The sequence below is a fragment of the Rhinatrema bivittatum genome, chromosome 8 (assembly GCF_901001135.1).
Source record: "Rhinatrema bivittatum chromosome 8, aRhiBiv1.1, whole genome shotgun sequence".
In the NCBI taxonomy this organism is placed as follows: domain Eukaryota; kingdom Metazoa; phylum Chordata; class Amphibia; order Gymnophiona; family Rhinatrematidae; genus Rhinatrema; species Rhinatrema bivittatum.
The window spans coordinates 247,077,904-247,098,080 of NC_042622.1; the positions used below are offsets into that span (position 1 = coordinate 247,077,904).

The window sequence follows — 20,177 nt, forward strand, 5'->3', positions numbered from 1 at the left end:
TCAAGTGCTTGTAGCTTCATGTAAACCTTCCACATGAAAAACCTATCGTTCTAAGTGGAAAAGATCAACCACGTGGTGTGCACAGAAAAGTTTTGACCCTTTTTCCTGCCCCATAGATTCTTTATTAGACTATCTCTGGCACCTTTTAGACTCTGGTCTCCAGACCTACAGGTCGATCCAGTAAAGTTCAGTTGAAGATTTCTCGTCTGTAACGAGCTCGCTGCGCACAATTCGGACGCGTAAGGCAAACCAGCGATACAGTCTCCAGTTTTGCGCGTCCGTAGCGCTTCTTAAAACAGACGCGTAACCCTTCCCGCACCCGGCATGTAAATGAACGAATTAGCTGTATAATGAAGGAATTAGCTATTCCCCTCCGATACCATAACGGGCACTCAGGTTCTCTCATTAGTAACGCACTGTTTTGCCGCGGCCGTAACGTGTTAGTTTACCGCCTCCCCCTAGTAGGAGTTAGGACTGTGAGTCTAGTAACAAATCCATCGACACCGCTTAAGATACTCAAAAACAATAAAACACAATTTAAAAAAAAAGCGATACAGAGATGATCGAGAAAATGTAATGATGTGGGACACATAAAACCTGTCAGAAGAAAAAATAAAAACTTTTAAATACCTGTCGGAGGGCCGCGTGGTTCCAGGCGGCCGGCGGCGGCGGGAGCCGGGTGGTCGCGTGTTAAATCTAGGCCGCGGGGGGTGGGCGCCTGTTCCAGGCAGCGGCGGCGGGGGGACATGCGTTAGTTCGAGGCGGGCGGCGGGTGGTCGCGTGTTAAATCTAGGCCGGGTCCGCACAGGCGCGCATTCATTCACTGCCGGTGGGGGCTGCCGGAGAGGCAGCCCCCACCGGCAGTGAATGAATTCATTCATCCAGGCGGAGGAGCCGGCTGCTTTCGCCACCGGCTCCTCCGCCTGGATGAATGAATGCGTGCCTGTGCGGACCCGGCCTAGATTTAACACGCGACCACCCACCGGCCGTCTCGAACTAACGCGTGTCCCCCCGCCGCCGCTGCCTGGAACAGGCGCCCACCCGCCCGCGGCCTAGATTTAACACGCGACCACCCGGCTCCCGCCGCCGCCGGCCGCCTGTACCCACGCGGCCGTCTGAAACTAACGCGCGTCCACCCCCCCCCCCCCCCCCGCCGCCCGGAACAGGTGCCCCCCCGCCCGCGGCCTAGATTTAACACTTGACCCCCGGATCCCGCCGGCCGCCTGGACCCACGCGGCCCTCCGACAGGTATTTAAAAATTTTGATTTTTACACTTCCTGGTGCCTGTCATTTCAAATGTCATTTGAAATGACAGGTACCAGCGCACCCAGGTTAATGTATAGGCGCTGTATTAAGCGCCTATACAGTAAAATGGGTTACGCGGGCATAACCCTTCCCTACCGCTTTAAAGCCGCGGCATGCATTTGCATGCGATTAGAGGAGAGTGGGAGTTAGTGAAGAGAACTGTGCGTGCGGGGAGGAAGGGTGCGCCTGACACTACCTGACACTACCGCACTGTTTCTACCGCGGCCTTACTGGATCGACCTGCTAGTCAGTAAGGGTACATCTAAGTGCTTTCTCAGCCTACAGTAGGGGATGCACCGATGTCAGCGCAACCCCTTGTCAGTAGGTTTATGAGAGGTTTACTTCACCTTAAACCCCCGTTACGGCCACCAGTCACGGAATGGGACCTTTAATGTGGTACTAACAAGACTCGTGTGTTCTCCTTTTGAACCCCTGGATTCCTGCGATGTCAAATTTCTTAAATGGAAGGTTCTCTTCCTAGTAGCTATTACATCTGCTAGAAGGGTTAGTGAGTTACAAGCACTTGTCACATACTCACCCTATACAAGGTTCCTACATGACCGAGTGGTACTCCATACACACCCAAAATTCCTTCCTAAGGTAGTTACGGATTTGCACTTGAATCAGTCCATAGTCTTGCCCACATTCTTCCCAAGACTTCACTCTCACCAGGGTGAGAGGGTTTTGCACCTTGGACTGTAAACGTGCACTTGCATATTACCTAGATCGCACTGCAATCCATAGGAAATCCACTCAACTCTTTGTTTCTTTTGCTAATAACAAACTGGGTAAAGCAATGGGCAAACAAACTCTCTTTAACTGGCTTACAGATTGTATAGAGTTCTGCTATGAAAAACAGGCCTTCCTCTCCAAGGGCACACACTAAAGGCACATTCAGTAAGAGCAATGTCAACATCAGTAGCACACTGTCGTTCAGTACCAATAGCTGATATATGGTAAAACTGCAACATGGAGTTCTCTTCACACCTTTGCAGCTCATTACTATTTGAACAAGGAAGGACGACAAGATTCAGCCTACAGACAATCTGTCTTAAAGAACTTGTTTCCAGCGTAATCCCAACTCCATCCGCAACCAACCTACTGTGATTTCAGGCTGCCTCATTTTTTACAACAGTACACCAATTGTTGTGCCCGTTGCACAAGTTGTTTGCTGTTGGTCCAATGCAAGAATGACTCAGTCTGTAGCTTGCTAATCACCCATATGCGAGGACTATCATCCTGCTTGCCCTGGAATAAAGCAAAATTGCTTACCTTGTAATAGGTGTTATCCCAGGACAGCAGGATGTAGTCCTCACGAAACCCACCCACCACCCCGCGGAGTTGGGTCCGATACGTTTTATTATTTTATTTTTGCTAACGCTTATTGCTACACACAAGACTGAAGGGAGACCCCTGTGGCTCGAGGGATCATTGCATGCTGGGCATACTCAGTGGGCTCAGGATACCAGTCAAAAGTTTCTAGAAGCTTTGACAGAAAGTTTTCCGTGATAGGGCTCCATCCAGTGACGTCACCCGTATGTGAGGACTATCATCCTGGTTGTCCTGGGATAAAGCAAAATTGCTTACCTTGTAATAGGTGTTATCCCAGCTGTCCTGGGATATCATCTATTACAAGGTAAGCAATTTTGCTTTACCTCACTCATTGTATTCCTTTCCAGATCATTTATGAATATATTGAAAAGCACGGGTCCCAGTACAGATCCCTGAGGCACTCCACTGCTCACCCCCCTCCACTGAGAAAATTGACCATTTAATCCTACTCTCTGTTTCCTGTCTTTTAACCAGTTTGTAATCCACGAAAGGACATGGCTACCTATCCCATGACTTTTCACTTTTCCTAGAAGCCTTTCATGAGGAAACGTCGGAAAATCCAAATACACTACATCTACCGGTTTACCTTTAAATACGTGTTTAATAACCCCTTCAAAAAAGTGAAGCAGATTTGTGAGGAAAGACTTGCCTTGGGTAAAGCCATGCTGACTTTGTTCCATTAAACTCAGATTGTAAGCCCTGTCTGGGATAGGGAAATACCTACAGTACCTGAATGTAATCCACTTTGAAGCGCTGAAAAAGTTCGAAAAGCGGAATATAATCTAAATTAATTAATTAAACCATGCCTTTCTATATGTTCTGTGATTTTAATCTTTAGAACACTTTCCACTATTTTTCCTGGCACTGAAGTCAGGCTAACTGGTCTGTAGTTTCGCAGATCGCCCCGGAGCCCTTTTTAAATATTGGGGTTACATTAGCCACCCTCCAGTCTTCAGGTACAATGGATGATTTTAATGATAGGTTACAAATTTTTACTAATAGATCTGAAATTTCATTTTTGACTTCCTTCAGAACCCTGGGGTCCAGGTTCAGGTGATTTACTGCTCTTCAGTTTGTCAATCAGGCCTACCACATCTTCTAGGTTTACAGTGATTTGGTTCAGTCCATTTGAATCATTACCCATGGAAACCTTCTCCGGAATGGGTATCTCCCCAACATCCTCTTCAGTAAACACCGAAGCAAAGAAATTGTTTAATCTTTCCACTATGGCCTTATCTTCTCTAAGTGCCCCTTTAAACCCTCAGTCATCTAACAGTCCAACTGACTAACCTGAAGTTCAGCTCGTAGAGTCAGTCAGCTTCAGGCCCTGGTTACGTACCCGCCATACTCGAGGTTTTTCCATGATCGTATGGTCATGTGTACGCACCCACAAGTTTCTGCCTAAGGTTGTGACTGACTTCCACCCTAATCAGTCCATCATCTTACCCACCTCTTTCCGAGGCCTCATTCCCACCAAGGGGAATGGGCTCTTCATACTTTAGACTGCAAGAGGGCCTTGGCATTCTAATTGGATCGCACAGCTGGCCATAGGCAGTCCACTCAGCTCTTTGTGTCCTTTGATACCAATAGGCTGGGCATAGTGGTAGGTAAGCAGACTGTATCCAACTGGGTGGTGGATTGCATTGCCTTCTGCTATGCTCTAGCAGGCCTTCTGCTGGCCGGCAGAGGTAAAGCTCGTTCTGTGCAGGCTATGGTGACATCTGTGGCTCATTTGCAAGCAGTCCCCGTCGTCAAAATTTGCCGGGCCGCAACCTGGAGTTCTCTTTACACATTTGCGGCCCATTACTGTGAACCTGGAAGATATGTAGTAGGCCAGATTGGCAAACTAAAGAGTAGCAAATCACCTGGACCGGATGGTATGCATCCTAGGGTTCTGAAGGAACTCAAAAATGAAATTTCTGATCTATTAGTTAAAATTTGTAACCTATCATTAAAATCATCCATTGTACCTGAAGACTGGAGAGTGGCCAATGTAACCCCAATATTTAAAAAAGGCTCCAGGGGCGATCCAGGTAACTATAGACCAGTGAGCCTGACTTCAGTGCCGGGAAAAATAGCGGAAACTATTCTCAAGAACAAAATTGTAAAGCATATAGAAAGACATGATTTAATGGAACATAGTCATCATGGATTTACCCAAGGGAAGTCTTGCCTAACAAATCTGCTTCATTTTTTTGAAGGGGTTAATAAAGATGTGGATAAAGGTGAACCGGTAGATGTAGTGTATTTGGATTTTCAGAAGGCGTTTGACAAAGTCCCTCATGAGAGGCTTCTACGTAAACTAAAAAGTCATGGGATAGGAGGCGATGTCCTTTCGTGGAGTACAAGCTGGTTAAAAGACAGGAAACAGAGAGTAGGATTAAATTGTCAATTTTCTCAGTTGAAAAGGGTAAACAGTGGAGTGCCTCAGGGATCTGTACTTGGACCGGTGCTTTTCAATATATATATAAATGATCTGGAAAGGAATACGACGAGTGAGGTTATCAAATTTGCAGATGATACAAAATTATTTAGAGTAGTTAAATCACAAGCAGACTGTGATACATTGCAGGAGGACCTTGCAAGACTTGAAGATTGGGCATCCAAATGGCAGATGAAATTTAATGTGGACAAGTGCAAGGTGTTGCATATAGGGAAAAATAACCGTTGCTGTAGTTACACGATGTTAGGTTCCATATTAGGAGCTACCACCCAGGAAAAAGATCTAGGCATCATAGTGGATAATACTTTAAAATCGTTAGCTCAGTGTGCTGCAGCAGTCAAAAAAGCAAACAATGTTAGGAATTATTAGGAAGGGAATGGTTAATAAAACGAAAAATGTCATAATGCCTCTGTATCGCTCCATGGTGAGACCACACCTTGAATACTGTGTACAATTCTGGTCGCCGCATCTCAAAAAAGATATAGTTGCGATGGAGAAGGTACAGAGAAGGGCAACCAAAATGATAAAGGGGATGGAACAGCTTCCCTATGAGGAAAGGCTGAAGAGATTAGGGCTGTTTAGCTTGGAGAAGAGACGGCTGAGGGGGGATATGATAGAGGTCTTTAAGATCATGAGAGGTCTTGAACGAGTAGATGTGACTCGGTTATTTTCACTTTCGAATAATAGAAGGACTAGGGGGCATTCCATGAAGTTAGCAAGTAGCACATTTAAGACCAGTGGAGAAAAGTCTTTTTCACTCAACGCACAATAAAGCTCTGGAATTTGTTGCTGGAGGATGTGGTTAGTGCAGTTAGTGTAGCTGGGTTCAAAAAAGGTTTGGATAAGTTCTTGGAGGAGAAGTCCATTAATGGCTATTAATCAATTTTACTTAGGGAATAGCCACTGCTATTAATTGCATCAGTAGCATGGGATCTTCTTAGTGTTTGGGTAATTGCCAGGTTCTTGTGACCTGGTTTTGGCCTCTGTTGGAAACAGGATGCTGGGCTTGATGGACCCTTGGTCTGACCCAGCATGGCAATTTCTTATGTTCTTATTTTCTTACTGCCTGGACAAGGATGGGTGTCTGGACAGTGCCTTTGGTCAATCTGTTCCAGACCTGAACCTGTTCATACCTCTTGTGGGAACCAGACAGTCCCCAGCTGACCTACAGTACTGCAAGCGTCGTTGTGCCCGTTGGCATTTTCTTCGGTCACTGTTGGTCTCTCCTGCTGACGAGGACAGACTGGAGTTTGGTATTCACCCACATGTGAGGACTGCCGTCCTGCTTGTCCTAGGAGAAAGTGCAGTTGCTTAGGTGTTTCCTAGGACAGCAGTATATTAGTCCTCAGGAATCCCACCCGCCTCTCCAAGGAGTTGGGTTCTCCTTCCGGTTTATGTTTTCACTGTTGTTTTTCATCGCTGTTATTTTTCATCTATGTTGCGAGGCTGAAGGGGGGACCTTGCGTGAATAGCGGCATACTGGTCATGCTCAGTGTGCTGGTCAAAGCTTCTAGAAACTTTGACAAGCGCTTTCTGTACCGGGCTCCATCAGATATTCTCACCCACATGTGAGGACTAACATCCTGCTGTCCTAGGAGAACACCTATTATAGGTAAGCAACTGTACTAAATATGCTCATAAGGGTGAACAAAAGATAATTTTTTAGGTTGTCTCCTGTGCAGAATGCACAGTGAAGATGCTGAGTGTAGTGACATCAAAATAAAATAAATTTTTTATCTCTGAAGACAAGGGTTTGGTTGTTTTACATATGGGTGACATTTGACTGCGCTAACCGCTAAACATATTTCCAGAGTTTTCTATGAAAAACCAGAAAGGACGTGTAACTATGCACACTGTACTGTTCATTATTTTTTGTTGAGACCAGTGGACATGTTTTCTTTTTCCAGCGGAATCTAGCCACCCAGATATGTTTCTGATCCTTTGAGATTTAGCCATCAGGAAACCAGTTAGTTTCTCAGCTGTAGATTCAAGGAGCATTGCCTCATCCCAATCTCCAATCCTTTGCTCTCTCAATCTGGATGTTGAAAATGAAGTAATACATTCTGTGGTTGTTCTGAATTAGTAGTGTCTCATGTTCTTGTTTCTAGAATGACTTTCACTAGAAGATCATTTGATTGTAAATGAGAGGTTTATCTATGTGAGGCTAAGGCCTTAGATCCTTTATCCTGCCTCTTCCCCTCCTGCCCCCCACTCAGATATAATAAAAACTGCTTGATTACCTTTTACATATGTCTGGACTCAAAACAAACTCTGTTATGGTACTCAGCGCAATTGGTACTTACTGTTATTTTGTAGAAGACAGACCCTTTTCTGTACAGCCCTTACTTTTAAGATTGATGCATCAACCCTGTTTTATCTGTTTTGAATCTTAATGACCTTGCTGAGCTCATTTGTAAACCTGTTAATCACTTGTTCACATGCAGGATTCAATTGTCTTTTTGCTGCTGTAGGATGTTTGTAACAGCAGTTGAAAAGTCGGGTTAAAATATTAAAATGTTTGTAACTTTTCTTCTTTAGATATGCGTCTCATGCAAGGCGATGAGATCTGTTTGAGGTACAAAGGAGACCTGGCACCTCTTTGGAAAGGAATTGGACATGTTATCAAAGTTCCTGACAATATCCTTTAATTAGACACTCAAACTTATGGAGCTGTTCATTGTGCAACTGCAGCAAGCTGTTCTGTGAAATTGTGATGCAGAAAGTCTGAATTCCAGGCAGAATAATCTAGCTCCTCTTTAACCATGTAATATTTTAAGCAGTAGTCTGATTATATGGCATTCTTAACAAGTGCATATAGTGGCAGCAGACAACCCTGAAATCAAGCAAGGGAAAAAGTACACGTTATATTCTTTCCCTTCATAGCTATTGCTGGTGCTTTGAGTGCTTTGAGTGGCCACACTTTCCATTCATGACCAGAAATACCATGGGACCTAGGATACCGGATTTATTTATTTAAAATATTTACCACCTGCTCTTTCATATTTCAGGGCAGGGTGCAAAAAAACATACATAAAAATCTGAATAACTGTTTCAAAACATAAATAAAAGCATAAATTGGTAGCTAGTGTCATGGATGTGAACCATTGGACTGTAGCATGGTTGACACAGCCTAGCCAGCGAACCTACTAGACTCACACAGACAGCTGGTGGACTTGCTCTTGCTAGGACTGGAGCTGGGGTTTCATCTGTACCAGCTCCGTTTCCTGCAGATTGAGCCTTTGGGTTTCAGGGGCCAGTAGAGCTTGGGCAAGAGTCCTGCCACTAGTGGTCAGATGGAGTCAAGACAGGAGCAACGATCAGGTCTGGCAGTGAGTAATCAGTGTCTGGATCCAGCCCACGGTTGGAGAAGGCAGCGAGTAGACATTTCAAGAGTCCAGGACAAAGTCAGGGCAGGTGGCAATCCAAGACTAGTCAATGTCTATAGCAGAGGTCAGAACCAGGATTCAGGCTTAGACAGACAAGACTAAGCAAGAGAGACACAGGGTGGACAAGGCAAGGCAACAGAGGCAGGAACAAGGTAATGAGGCAAGGCAGGGCAAAAAGGCAAGGCAATGAGTCACAGGAAGATAGCAACACAGGAGGATCTGTTGCTGAGGCACAAGATAGCAATTGAGAATCTCCACAAAGTCTATATTTCCTAGCATGTAGCCAGATGGACTCAGGACCAGTGGGTTATGTGCTCCCCTGATAGCAGATGGAGACGAAGTCAGGTTTCAAAGCTGATGTCACCTTAGATATACCCCTGCAGGGACCTCATTCATTCATTCATTATCTCTCTGTCTCCTAGCAAATGTGGACGTGCTATCTCCACACCAGCATTGGTGTTTAGTGGGATTGCAGTACTAGTTTGAAGAAGAAAAATATTCCTTTAAATTGGAGAAAGATCGAGCCCCACTCTCCTGCAGTGATACTTAAAGGTCTCTCCCCCAGTTGAGAATTCCTGAGGTGATGTCCAAGATCCCTCGGATGTGTGCCTTAGTCCGGAAGCTGGTCCCTGGCGTGGACTTTGCTGTACTTAGCTGGTAAGCACTTGAGCTCTGGTAAGTAGAGAAGAACTCTAATTTAATTTAGAGATGATGTCTCCTTCTCGGCTTAGCGCATCGTATCAATGATGTTCCCAATCCCGTTAGGGGTGGATTTGTGCGCGCTTGAGCTCAGGTGCTAACCGACTGAACGCACAAACTATAGTGAACTATGGGTCCAGCAACAAAGAAGCACAAGAGACGCTCCCTTTGTGCTGTCTGCCATTTTAGGGCTGCACAGTCTGACCTAGAATCCTTTCTGTGTCAGCACTAAGGAAGCCCAGAGAGGGCTGGACTCTCAAAACTTCTCCAAACATGGCCCCTTCCAGTCGGAAGATGGGTCAGCCACAACCGTATCTGGTAGCACCACAGATCTGAGCAATCCCGGGGCTGTGTCCTCCCCAGGAGAGGGCAGTTCAGTGTCCCCTACCCCAGTTCCTCCTGGGCTAGGTATGGATCCGGCGACCTTTTTTGGGTGGAATTCTTTCAGGGCCTTCAAGCCTTTGTTTAGGAACAGTCAGCTGCTGCCGCTGCCCGATCTGAGCCCCAGCTGGGAAGGCCTCGTCCTCCCAGCCCTATCAGCATGCCTCTGGACATGCCTCACCTCACCAAGGGTATCCCTGACAGGAACCCAGACATCACAGACTCATTGGAGGACAGGGAAATCCCTCCAGGCCTGGAGCCATACTTGACCATACTATGGCTTTTCCACAGAGATGAATTGCTGACCCTGGTCTCCTAGACCCTGAAGACTCTGGGAGTTTCTGGCACAGACCCGATGTCGGAACCAAAGAAGAATCCCATCCTGGTATCTCTACAGAAAGCCTCTTGCTGTTTCCTGATGCTGGAAGCCATCCAGGAGTTGATTGACCTGGAGTGGGATGCCCCGGAAGCGAGTTTTAAAGGAGGTCAGGCCTTGTACCCTCTGGACCCGGCGGCCAAAGAATGCCTGCATTTCCCGAAAGTGGATGCCCTGGTCTGTGCCCGCTCTCTCGCACATTCCAGAGAGACTATGGAGTCTGCCGCTAGCGGATGAAAGCTCTGACCTAGTTAGTACCTCAACCAGAGGAGTAGTGGCAGCCAGAAAACAGCTATGGCTGTGAAATTGGCCAGTGGATGCGATCTCTAAGGCAAACCTCACAAAGATGCCTTTTAAAGGAGCCCTTTTATTCAGAAGCGAATTGGAAAAGCTATCCAGTAAGTGGGGTGAATCTCCAGTGCCGTGGCTACTGGAAGATGATAAAGAGGTTGCAGCGCCCCTCGCCGATTAGGGGTCTGGTCAGGGGCTCCCAGCCCTACAGAAACTCATCATTTAGACATCTCGGCCCTCAGGAAGGTTTCAGAGCCGACAACCAAAAAGAGGAACTGGTTCAGGTTCGACCCGAACTTCCCAATGAAGTTTGGCCAATCCATCCATGGAACAAGGAGATAGGGGGCCAACGATCCCTCTTCCATCAGTGGTGGGTTGAGATGACGTCAGACAAATGGATACTGGACATCATACGAGAAGGATACACTCTGGAATTTAGCAGCAACCCTTGTGACATGTTCATGATGCCATCTTGCCACTCCCAGCACAAAAAACTGGCAGTGGAATGCATGTTGTAAGGCTCCTCAGTTTGCGTGCTATAACTCCGGTACCTACACCCCAGAAAAAAGTAGGGGGTGTTATTCCATCTATTTCATTGTACCCAAGAAAGGAGGGTTCATTCTGCCCCATCCTGGATCTCGAGTGTCAGTCGTCTCTACGGATAATTCACTTTGCTCCGTCATAATGGCCGTAGAACCGGGAGAGTTCTTAACCTCCCTGGACCTCTCGGAGTCTTCCTCCCTAGAGCTTCAGCTCGTGACCCTTGGTCATGAGCTGAAGCTCCAGGGAGGAAGATTTATAGTAAATTGAGCATACACTCCTGGTTTTAGGGGGTGAAAGAGTGGTGCATTCTTCTTAGCTTTTGCAGCGCCATTTCTTCTTAGCTTTTGCGGCGCCATTTCTATCAACGCACCCGTGGTCCGAGAGTGGAAGATCACGCCGGGACCCCCCCACTGGACCCCAGGTAATTTAAGACATTTTGGGGGGGTTCGGGAGGGTGGGGGATTTATTTTAAAGGGTCAGGGTGGGTTTTAGGGTTGTTTTAGTGTGTCGGTTTTCCCGCCCTCCCCCGATTTACGATTTACACGATATTTAAAAAAACAAAACTGCGACGATCAGATTCCCTCCCCCCCCAGCCAAAATCGATCGTTAAGACGATCGATCACACGATTCACACCTCTAGTAAGTACTGTTTCTTATAGTCCAGCCAACCAAGGACTTCCAGTTTTGAAACCAACCCTATCTCAATGGTTATCTGACTTCATTTCCTATTGTCTGCCACTTCAAAACTTTGCCTTCCTAAAAGGGTGAAAATTCATCAAATAAGAACAACATCAACCACAATGACACTTCTGCATTCTGCATCAATTCAAGTTATATGTAAAGCCCAGCTACTTTAGTTCACACATTTGTTAAACATAAAAAAAAAAAAAAAAAAAGTGTTCTGGTATAACATTTAGCTTGGGAGTCTCTGCTTGTATGGCTGCATTTTGTCATCCTTGTCTATGGAGAAAGCCAAGTTGCTTATCTACAGCAGGTATTTTCTATAGACATCAGGACAACCCCCATCCCCCCGTAAAGTTGAAATTTTTTTGCTAGGAATTGACTAGATTTGTGTGACTGTGCAGAAATATGCACACATGCTCAGAGTTCTGGATTTTTCTGGGATGTATACCATCTAGTCTAGGTGAATTGTTACTCTCCAGTTTATCAATCTGGCTTATTAGATCTTCCAGGGTCACCGTGATTTGGGTCAGATGATCTGAATTGTCACCCTTGAAAACAGTCTGGAATGGCTAGCTCCCCAACATCCTCCTCAGTAAACACCAAAGCAAAGAATTCATTTAGTCTTTCCAGTTGGCCTTATCTTCCCTAACAGGTGAATCTTAAAAGCCATACATGCGCCAAAGCCGAGAAATATGCAAGTATCTCTGGCTGGCGCATGCCACATAGATTTTAAGAAGTGCCGGATTATGCTGGTATCTCCCAGTATGCGCACAAATAGGAAAGGCCAAAAAAAAGGGGTAAGATGTGGGTGGTCTGGATCTATAACGTGAAATGTGCACATAAGTATTTACATGCACAAGCAAGCGCCATGGTCCCCTACAAAATAACTTTACTTCTGCTATGGATGGCGTGTAAGTAATGAATTAATACGAGACTAGTTAGTGGGGTTTTAAGGGTTGGGGGTAAAAGGGAGACATTTTTTTATTTAACTTATTAACTGGGGGGGGGGGGGGTTAGGAAGTCCTGTCCTTTACCTTAGTGAAATGGGAATGGACTGTAGAAACTAGTAATTGCATCCGCACATGTATCTGATAAAATCCCCCCACTTAGGCGGTAGAGCCAGCATTTGTGCGCACATGTGCATGTCCATGTAAAATTGTGTACAGCTAATTTTATATCGTGTGCATATATGCACATATGTTATAAAATGGCTGGGTCCATTAGCACAAGCCGGCATACGCGGGTACATGTATGTATGTGCGACTGTTTAAAAGTTACTGTCTCTGTTCCCCTTTAACCCTCGATCATCTAACAGTCCAATCGGCTCCCTCACAGGCTTCCTGCTTTGGATATATTTTAAAGTTTTTATTATGAGTTTTTGCCTCTATGGCCAGCTTCTTTTCAAATTCTTTCTTAGCCTGTCAAATCAGTGTTTTACATTTAACTTGCCAATACTTATGCTTTTTCCTATTTTCTTCTGATGGATCTTCCAATTTTTGAAGGAAGATCTTTTGGCTAAAATAGCCTTTCACCTCACCTTTCAACCATATTGGCAATCGTTTGACCTTGCATCTTTCTTAATGCATGGAATACATCTGGACTATGCTTTAAAATGGTATTTTTAAATAATGTCCATGCCTGTTGTACACTCTCAACTTCTATAGCTGCACCTTTCAGTTTTTTTCTAACTATTTTTCTCATTTTATCAAAGTTTCCCTTTTGAAAATTTAGTGCTAGAGATGTGGATTTACTTATAGTCCCCCTTCCAATCATTAATTCAAATTTTGATCTTTATAGAAACATAGAAATGACGGCAGAAGAAGACCAAACGGCCCATCCAGTCTGCCCAGCAAGTTTCACACACTTTTTTTTTCATACTTATCTGTTTCTCTTGGCTCTTAGTAACCTTTTGGTTCTATTACCCTTCCACCCCCACCATTAATGTAGAGAGCAGTGTTGGAGCTGCATCTAAATGAAATATCTAGCTTAATTAGTTAGGGGTAGTAACCGCCGCAATAAGCAAGCTACACCCATGCTTGTTTGCCCCGACTATGTAATTCAATCCTTGTTGGTTGTCTGTATATAGATCCACTTTTCTTCATTCCCCCTGCCGTTGAAGCAGAGAGTTATGCTGGATATGCATTGAAAGTGAAGTGTCAGTCTTTCTCCCCTGCCGTTGAAGCAGAGAGCTATGCTGGATATGCTTGAAGACTTTCTCCCCTGCCGTTGAAGCAGAGAGCTATGCTGGATATGCTTGAAGTATCAGACTATCTCCCTTGCCATTGAAGTAGAGAGCTATGCTGGATATGCATTGATAGTGAAGTATCAGGCTTATTTGATTTGGGGTAGTAACTGCCATAAAAAGCAATCTACTCCCTGCTTTTTGTGAATGCAAATCTTTTTTTTTTTCTTTCCCCACATTCATTTACGTCCTCTAGACTTTATGGATCCACAGTGTTTATCCCAAGCCCCTTTGAAGTCTTTCACACTTCTGGTCTTCACCACTTCCTCCGGAAGGGCATTCCAGGCATCCACCACTCTCTCCGTGAAGAAATACTTCCTGATCTCTATTGCCAAGTGGATCTATCACCACGTCATTGGATACGAGCAGCAAGAAATTGAATCTACTTTTAGGGACTGGCCACTGTCACAGTCAGGATGCTGGGCCAATGGACCTTTAATCTGACTCAGCGTGGTGCTGCTTATGTTCTCTGGAGTGTAGGAAGCACTCAGTGCTTTGTAGAGCATATGGAATGCGGTAATGGGTATTAGGAAAAGGAAGTATTTGCAGGTCCTGTAGGAAAGAGAGGGAGAGGTGGCAGAACAGTTCTTTGGGTGGGGGAGGAGTGGAGGGGCACTGGTGGGGTTTGCTTGCTGCCTTGGTGGGAATTGGTTATAGTGGAACCATTGAAAAAGGTAACTTAGAACTGGGGCCTTGAGACCACAGTGAGTTCTTCCAGAGCCTCTGGGTGTGGGGTTCTTAAAGGAGCAGCTCCTTTTTGTGTTCTGGTGGAGATGCTGTTTCTTTCTTCTCCTGAACCTCTATTTCCACAGTTTTAAAGTGTTTACATAAAGACTTGGGTAAGGGAAAGAGTGCAGCTCCAGGTGTGTCTCCTGCAGGATTCCCTCCCCATGGGAGCTTAGGACAAGATTAAGATAGGAAGAGGATTGGGAAGAGAAGAGGTTCTGCAGATTGGATGCATCATTTCCGGATCTTAAGGGAAAGTGACAGTGAAGAAGTTTGCCTAGGGAAGAAGATTCTACTATTTTTTGGTTATGTCACAAAATGCTTTCTTCCCTAATTTTATAGTTCTTAAGAACTCTGAACATTGCAGAGGAAAAAGGAGAAGAGCCTATCAACTCTGCAGAGGACATGACAAGTTGATAAAATTGGCATCTCAGTGACCTGGTGGAAGGAGAATATCCAATGGGACATTGATACCAGGATACAAATTATATTGAAATGATAGGATGGACCTTTGGTCTGACCCAGTATGGCAAGTCTTATGTTCTTATCTGACATTTCCATTGTATAGATCAATCAATCAAGGATTTGATCTCAGTGGGATGGGATTTCCTAGAAGCTAATTTAAAAAGGGTAAGACCATTGCAAATCTGTTTACCCTCTTTGCTCAGGAAAGGGAAAAGCGGAATTCTGATTTGAATGTGCATGTTTGTGCTGTCGCTAGGACTACTATTCCTACCCTCAAGAATACTCAGGGTAGAAAGATAGAGGCTGTGCTTAAGCAAGCATTTGAGGCTGCTGGTTTGCTGCCGCAGTCCGCGATATGCAGTAGCATTGTTATAAGGGCTGGATTGCATTTGTCTCAATGCCTCTAATGTTTGGGTACTTGCCAGGTACTTGTGACTTGGATTGGCCACTGTTGAAACAGAATACTGGGCTTGATGGACCCTTGGTCTGACCCAGTATGGCATATCTTATGTTCTTATACAAGAAAGTTCTCCTAGGACAAGCAGGAAGGTAGTCCTCACATGTGGGTAACATCATCCGATGGAGCCCAGCACGGAAAGCTTTTGTCAAAGTTTCTAGAAGCTTTGACCAGCAGACTGAGCATGCCTAGCCTGCTACTATCCATGCGTCCACACGATATCCCCCTTCAGTCTCTTTTCTGCGGTGCAGTTGCCTTGCGGTCATGGAGCTCTCCATTTTTCTTGTTTTTCTCTGTTTTATCTCCTCGTCAGGTCCCCATTCGCAGTCGGTGCCCCCTCGGTGTGGTAGGTTTTTCCTATTGCTTTTTTCCAGCTTTGCGGTTGATTCCCGACTTTCACCCTGAGCTGACTACCGGTCATCGACTGCACGCCAGGTATTTTTCATGGCATCAACCAGTTTGTCGGTGCCCACGGACCATATCTATCACGGATCCGTATGAGGTTTGCATCCTCTGCCTGGGGGCTTCTCACAACATCCATGGGTGCTGTCTGTGTGATTGGATGACCCCCAAAGGGTGTCGGGCGCGCCTTGATAATATGGAGAAACTTTTTGGGGCACCAAAGCCTGCTCTGTCTACTCCTTCGACTGTCCCATCGATGCCGAGAGGTCGCAGGGAGCCTTCTGACACACTTCCCCTGGCTGATCCTCTTGCCAGTACCTCCAAGGACGGAGGGGATGGTAATAGATCCTCGATGGTCTCACCAATCTCCTGGACATTGGGATCATCCGCTTCCTCGGTGCTGGGGAAAGACCAGGCTGAGCACCGAAGGAGATCCCGCAAGCATCGCCACCAGTTGTCATCGATGCGCAGCCCCTGTGTGTCCCTATCCTGGTGAGATCTATCCAACCTGGAAAAAGGACTTCTCTTTCAGTCCTCTCCACCTCAGGTGATTCTCACCACCGATGCTTCCCCTCAAGACTGGGGGACCCATGTGAACGGTATCCACACGCAAGGTCTCTGGACTGCCTCTGAAGCCCGCTGTCAGATAAACTTCCTAGAGCTTTGAGCAATTCAGTACACTTTGTGGGCTTTCAAGGACCAGTTGTCCAAGGAAGTCCTAATTCAGATGGACAACCAAGTTGTGATGTGGTATATCAACAAGTAGGGCGGCACGGGTTCGTTCCTCCTCTGTCACAAGGTGGTATAACTGTGGACCTGGGCCCTTTCACAGGGAATGTCTCTGCGTGCGACTTACCTGCTGGGCCATCTCAACGTGCTAGCAAACTGTTTGAGCCGCTCCTTCCAGCCACCGAGTGGTCCTCAACCTGGAAGGTGGCGACTGAGCTGTTTTGCCAATGGTATATGCTGGATGTGGATCTCTTCACCTCCCCACACAGCCACAAGGTGACCAGGTATTGCTCTCTAGTATCAGGGGTCAGCCATCTGGCCTGCGATGCCTTCTCCCTCCACTGGGGGACAGGCCTGCTGTATGCATTACCCCCCTCTACCGCTCCTCTTGATAACTCTGCTGAAGCTTCATCAGGACAAAGGGACCATGATACTCGTGGCGCCTTCTTGCCCCCGACAGGCCTGGTTCCCGCTTCTGCAGGACCTGTCGGTGCGGGCACCCATCCGGCTGGGGATGGCGCCCGATCTCATCTCGCAGAATCAGGGCACCTTGCGCCATCTGAACCTCTGAGCGCTGGCCCTCAACGGCTTAGATGTTGAGCGCATAGTCCTCCAGCCTTTGGAGCTCTCGGACTGTGTGTCCCAGGTCCTGGTGGTGTTTCAAAAGCCCTCTACCAGGAAGTCCTACATCTTGAAGTGGGAAAAGGTTTTCCAACTGGTGCGAGGCTTATTTATTTATTTTAACTTTTCTATGCCGACGTTCCTGTAACAGATACAAATCACATCGGTTTACAATGTAACGCAAAATTCGCTCATAGGCGATACAGTGAACAGGGGAGACAATTAACAATGATTTGGATTCTTTCTCATGATTTGGACTCTTTCTCATTGCCCCCTCCCCCAGCTGTTGGACTACCTGTGGCATCTGTCCGAGTCTGGGCTTCAGACTAGTTCAGTCAGAGTGTACCTCAGCGCCGTCAGCGCATACCATCGAGGTGTTGGTATGCTCGTTTTGGTCCAACCCTTTGTGGGCCGTTTTCATGCAGGGCCTTTTCCAACTGAAGCACTCTGTTTTGGCTTCTGGTTGCATCTTGGGAACTCAGTGTTGTCCTGGCGAGGCTCATACATTGTCCATTTTGAACCACTTCAATCCTGCGACCTGAAGTTCCTCACCTGGAAAGTCATATTCCTGGTGGCAATTACTTCAGCTTGTAGGGTCAGTGAGCTTCAGGCTCTGATAACATACGTACCATACATAAAGTTGTTTCACGATTGTGTGGTCTTGCGTACACATTCGAAGTTTCTGCCCAAGGTTGTGACTGATTTTAATATCAACCAGTCCGTTTTGCCCACCTTCTTTCCGAGGCCACCCGGGAAAACGGGCTCTTCATACCTTGGACTGTAAAAGGGCCTTGGCCTTCTACCTTGATCACACTGCTGGCCACAGACAGTCCACCCATCTCTTCGTGTCCCTTGATTCCAACAGGCTGGGGGTGGTGGTGGTAAACAGACCTTGTCGAACTGGCTGGCGGATTGCATCGCCTTCTGCTATGCGCAGGCAGGCCTTCCACTAGCCAGCAGAGTAAAGGCTTACTCTGTGCGGGCTATGGTGATATCTATGGCGCATTTGCGTGCAGCCCCTGTCGTCACGATCTGCCGAGCTGCAACCAGGAGTTCTCTTCACACGTTTACGGCACTTTATTGCTTGGATAAAGATGGGCATCAAGACAGTGTGTCTGGTCAGGGTCCTGCGCAACCTGTTCCAGGCTTGCACCCAACTCTTTGTGCCTTGTGGTAACCAGACAGTCCCCTGCTTTTCCACAGCGCTGCAGTTGTGTTGTGCCTGTTGGCACCTTGTCCGGTCGCTGTTGGTCTCTCCGGTTAGCAGGGGTGGTCTGGAGCTTGGTATTCACCCACATGTGAGGACTACCATCCTGCTTGTCCTAGGAGAAAGCGCAGTTGCTTACCTGTTACAGGTGTTCTCCTAGGCAGCAGGATGTTAGTCCTCCGGAATCCCGCCCACAACCCCACAGAGTTGGGTTCTCTTTTCGGTTTGTTTTATTTTTTTGCTCGTATTTTGCTGTGTTATGAGACTGAAGGGGGACCTCGCGTGAACGAGCAGATAATAGCAGGCTGGGCATGCTCAGTCTGCTGGTCAAAGCTTGGATAAGAGCTTGGTCGTTAACTCTCTAAAATTGCAGGTAGTGTCTGTTGCCTTTTAGAGGACAGTTATCTAATTTTCTTGTAGGGAGTAAAATATATGTTTGGCTTCTGGTAAGATTTAGTGCCTTCCAGGAATCTGAGTTTGATACTGATATACCTGGTAGACCATTGCTTTGAACTCAGACAGGCATCACTTAAGGCAGTTTATTTTGTGGTGTTCTGTTCTGCCAGGCAGATTTCAGATCTACAGGCTCTGTCATCTAAGGAGCCCTTTCTGGTTTTCATGGATGAGGCATAAAAATTCATATGGTTTCTTTATTTCTCTTTAAAGTGGTTTTGCCCTTTCATTTTAACCATGTGGTATATCTTCCCTCCTTTCAGACTGATTTGTGTAGAGAGTATGTACAGCTTTATGGTTTGGATGTTGAGGGTCCTCCTTTGGCATATAAAGGCCACTAATGTTTTCAGAACTTTGGATCATCTTTGTTCTGTATAGTGGTCCCAGGAAGGATTGACAAACTTCAAAGGTTTAGATAGCTCATTGAATTAAGGAAATATGTATAGTTAATGTAGCCAGGGGTTTTACCACCTTCTTGGACTTTGGGAGTGCACTTTGCCTGGTGTTGCCATTTGAGATGTACATGGCTGCAACCTGATCTTCATAACATACCTTTTCAATGCACTATCATCTCTGTCTGAGCCAGAGAGGAGGCTTCCTTTAGGTTGGGGGTGTTGAGAGCGGGTTTGGTAGTGTCCCACCTAGTAGTGGGATAGGTTGGGTACATTCTGTATATCTGGTCTGGCTGGATCTGATCTGGATTCTTACCTGATAACTTCCTTTTCTTGAGTGCAGCCAGACAAGCCAGGAACCTCACTGTTCTGACAGTTTTGCTTCTGCTGATCCATTTTCAGAATAAGTACTTGTCTACTAGCCTGTGGTGTGCATGTCAAAGTAATTGATCCTCATCAAAGAATGCAGGATCAGTCTGTTTGGTTTTTTGGTTATGTTAAGTACTCCCTTGGAAACTCTCTAGTTTTATTTAAAGGTTGGGAGTTAAAATGTTGTTAGTTTGTTACATAGAACACTGGCAGGCATGCGAGATCCAATATAGGGTGTCAGCAAGCCTGTTAATCTCTCTCCATCTGCTAGTTGGGAGGCATAACCCATGTGTCTGGATTGGTCTGGCTGGGCTCAAGGAAAGAAAATTACCAGGTAAGAATTAATTTCTCCATTATGGGGCTTTATAGTTAGATATGGGAAGTGAAGGATGCTAGGTGTGAATTAAATAGGGGAACTTGTATGCTCCTCTGTCCAAAATTGTAGAGTACAAAGGAGGAAGATGACAAAAACAGTCTTGGAGAAAGAGTAATATCCTACAGGCAGTCATGCTGTATGGCTGGGAGATGTTCTTAGCAACGGGGACTGAATAATTAGGGAGACTGGATAGGCCAGTTGATCCATTTTTGCCATCTATTATGTTACAAGAAGTAGAAAATGAAGTGATAACTGTTTTCAGCAGCCGCCTTGAGTTGAGCAAAATAAGGGACCTGTG

General features: G+C 46.1%; 1 protein-coding gene across 1 annotated transcript in view; it reads left to right on the forward strand.

Annotated features, from left to right (window-relative positions):
* UPF1 (UPF1 RNA helicase and ATPase) overlaps positions 1 to 20,177 on the forward strand; it is a 443,827-nt gene that overhangs the window by 153,757 nt on the left and 269,893 nt on the right. The window contains 1 exon segment of the mRNA XM_029614488.1: positions 7,619 to 7,717. Coding sequence (XP_029470348.1) covers positions 7,619 to 7,717 — 99 coding nt within the window.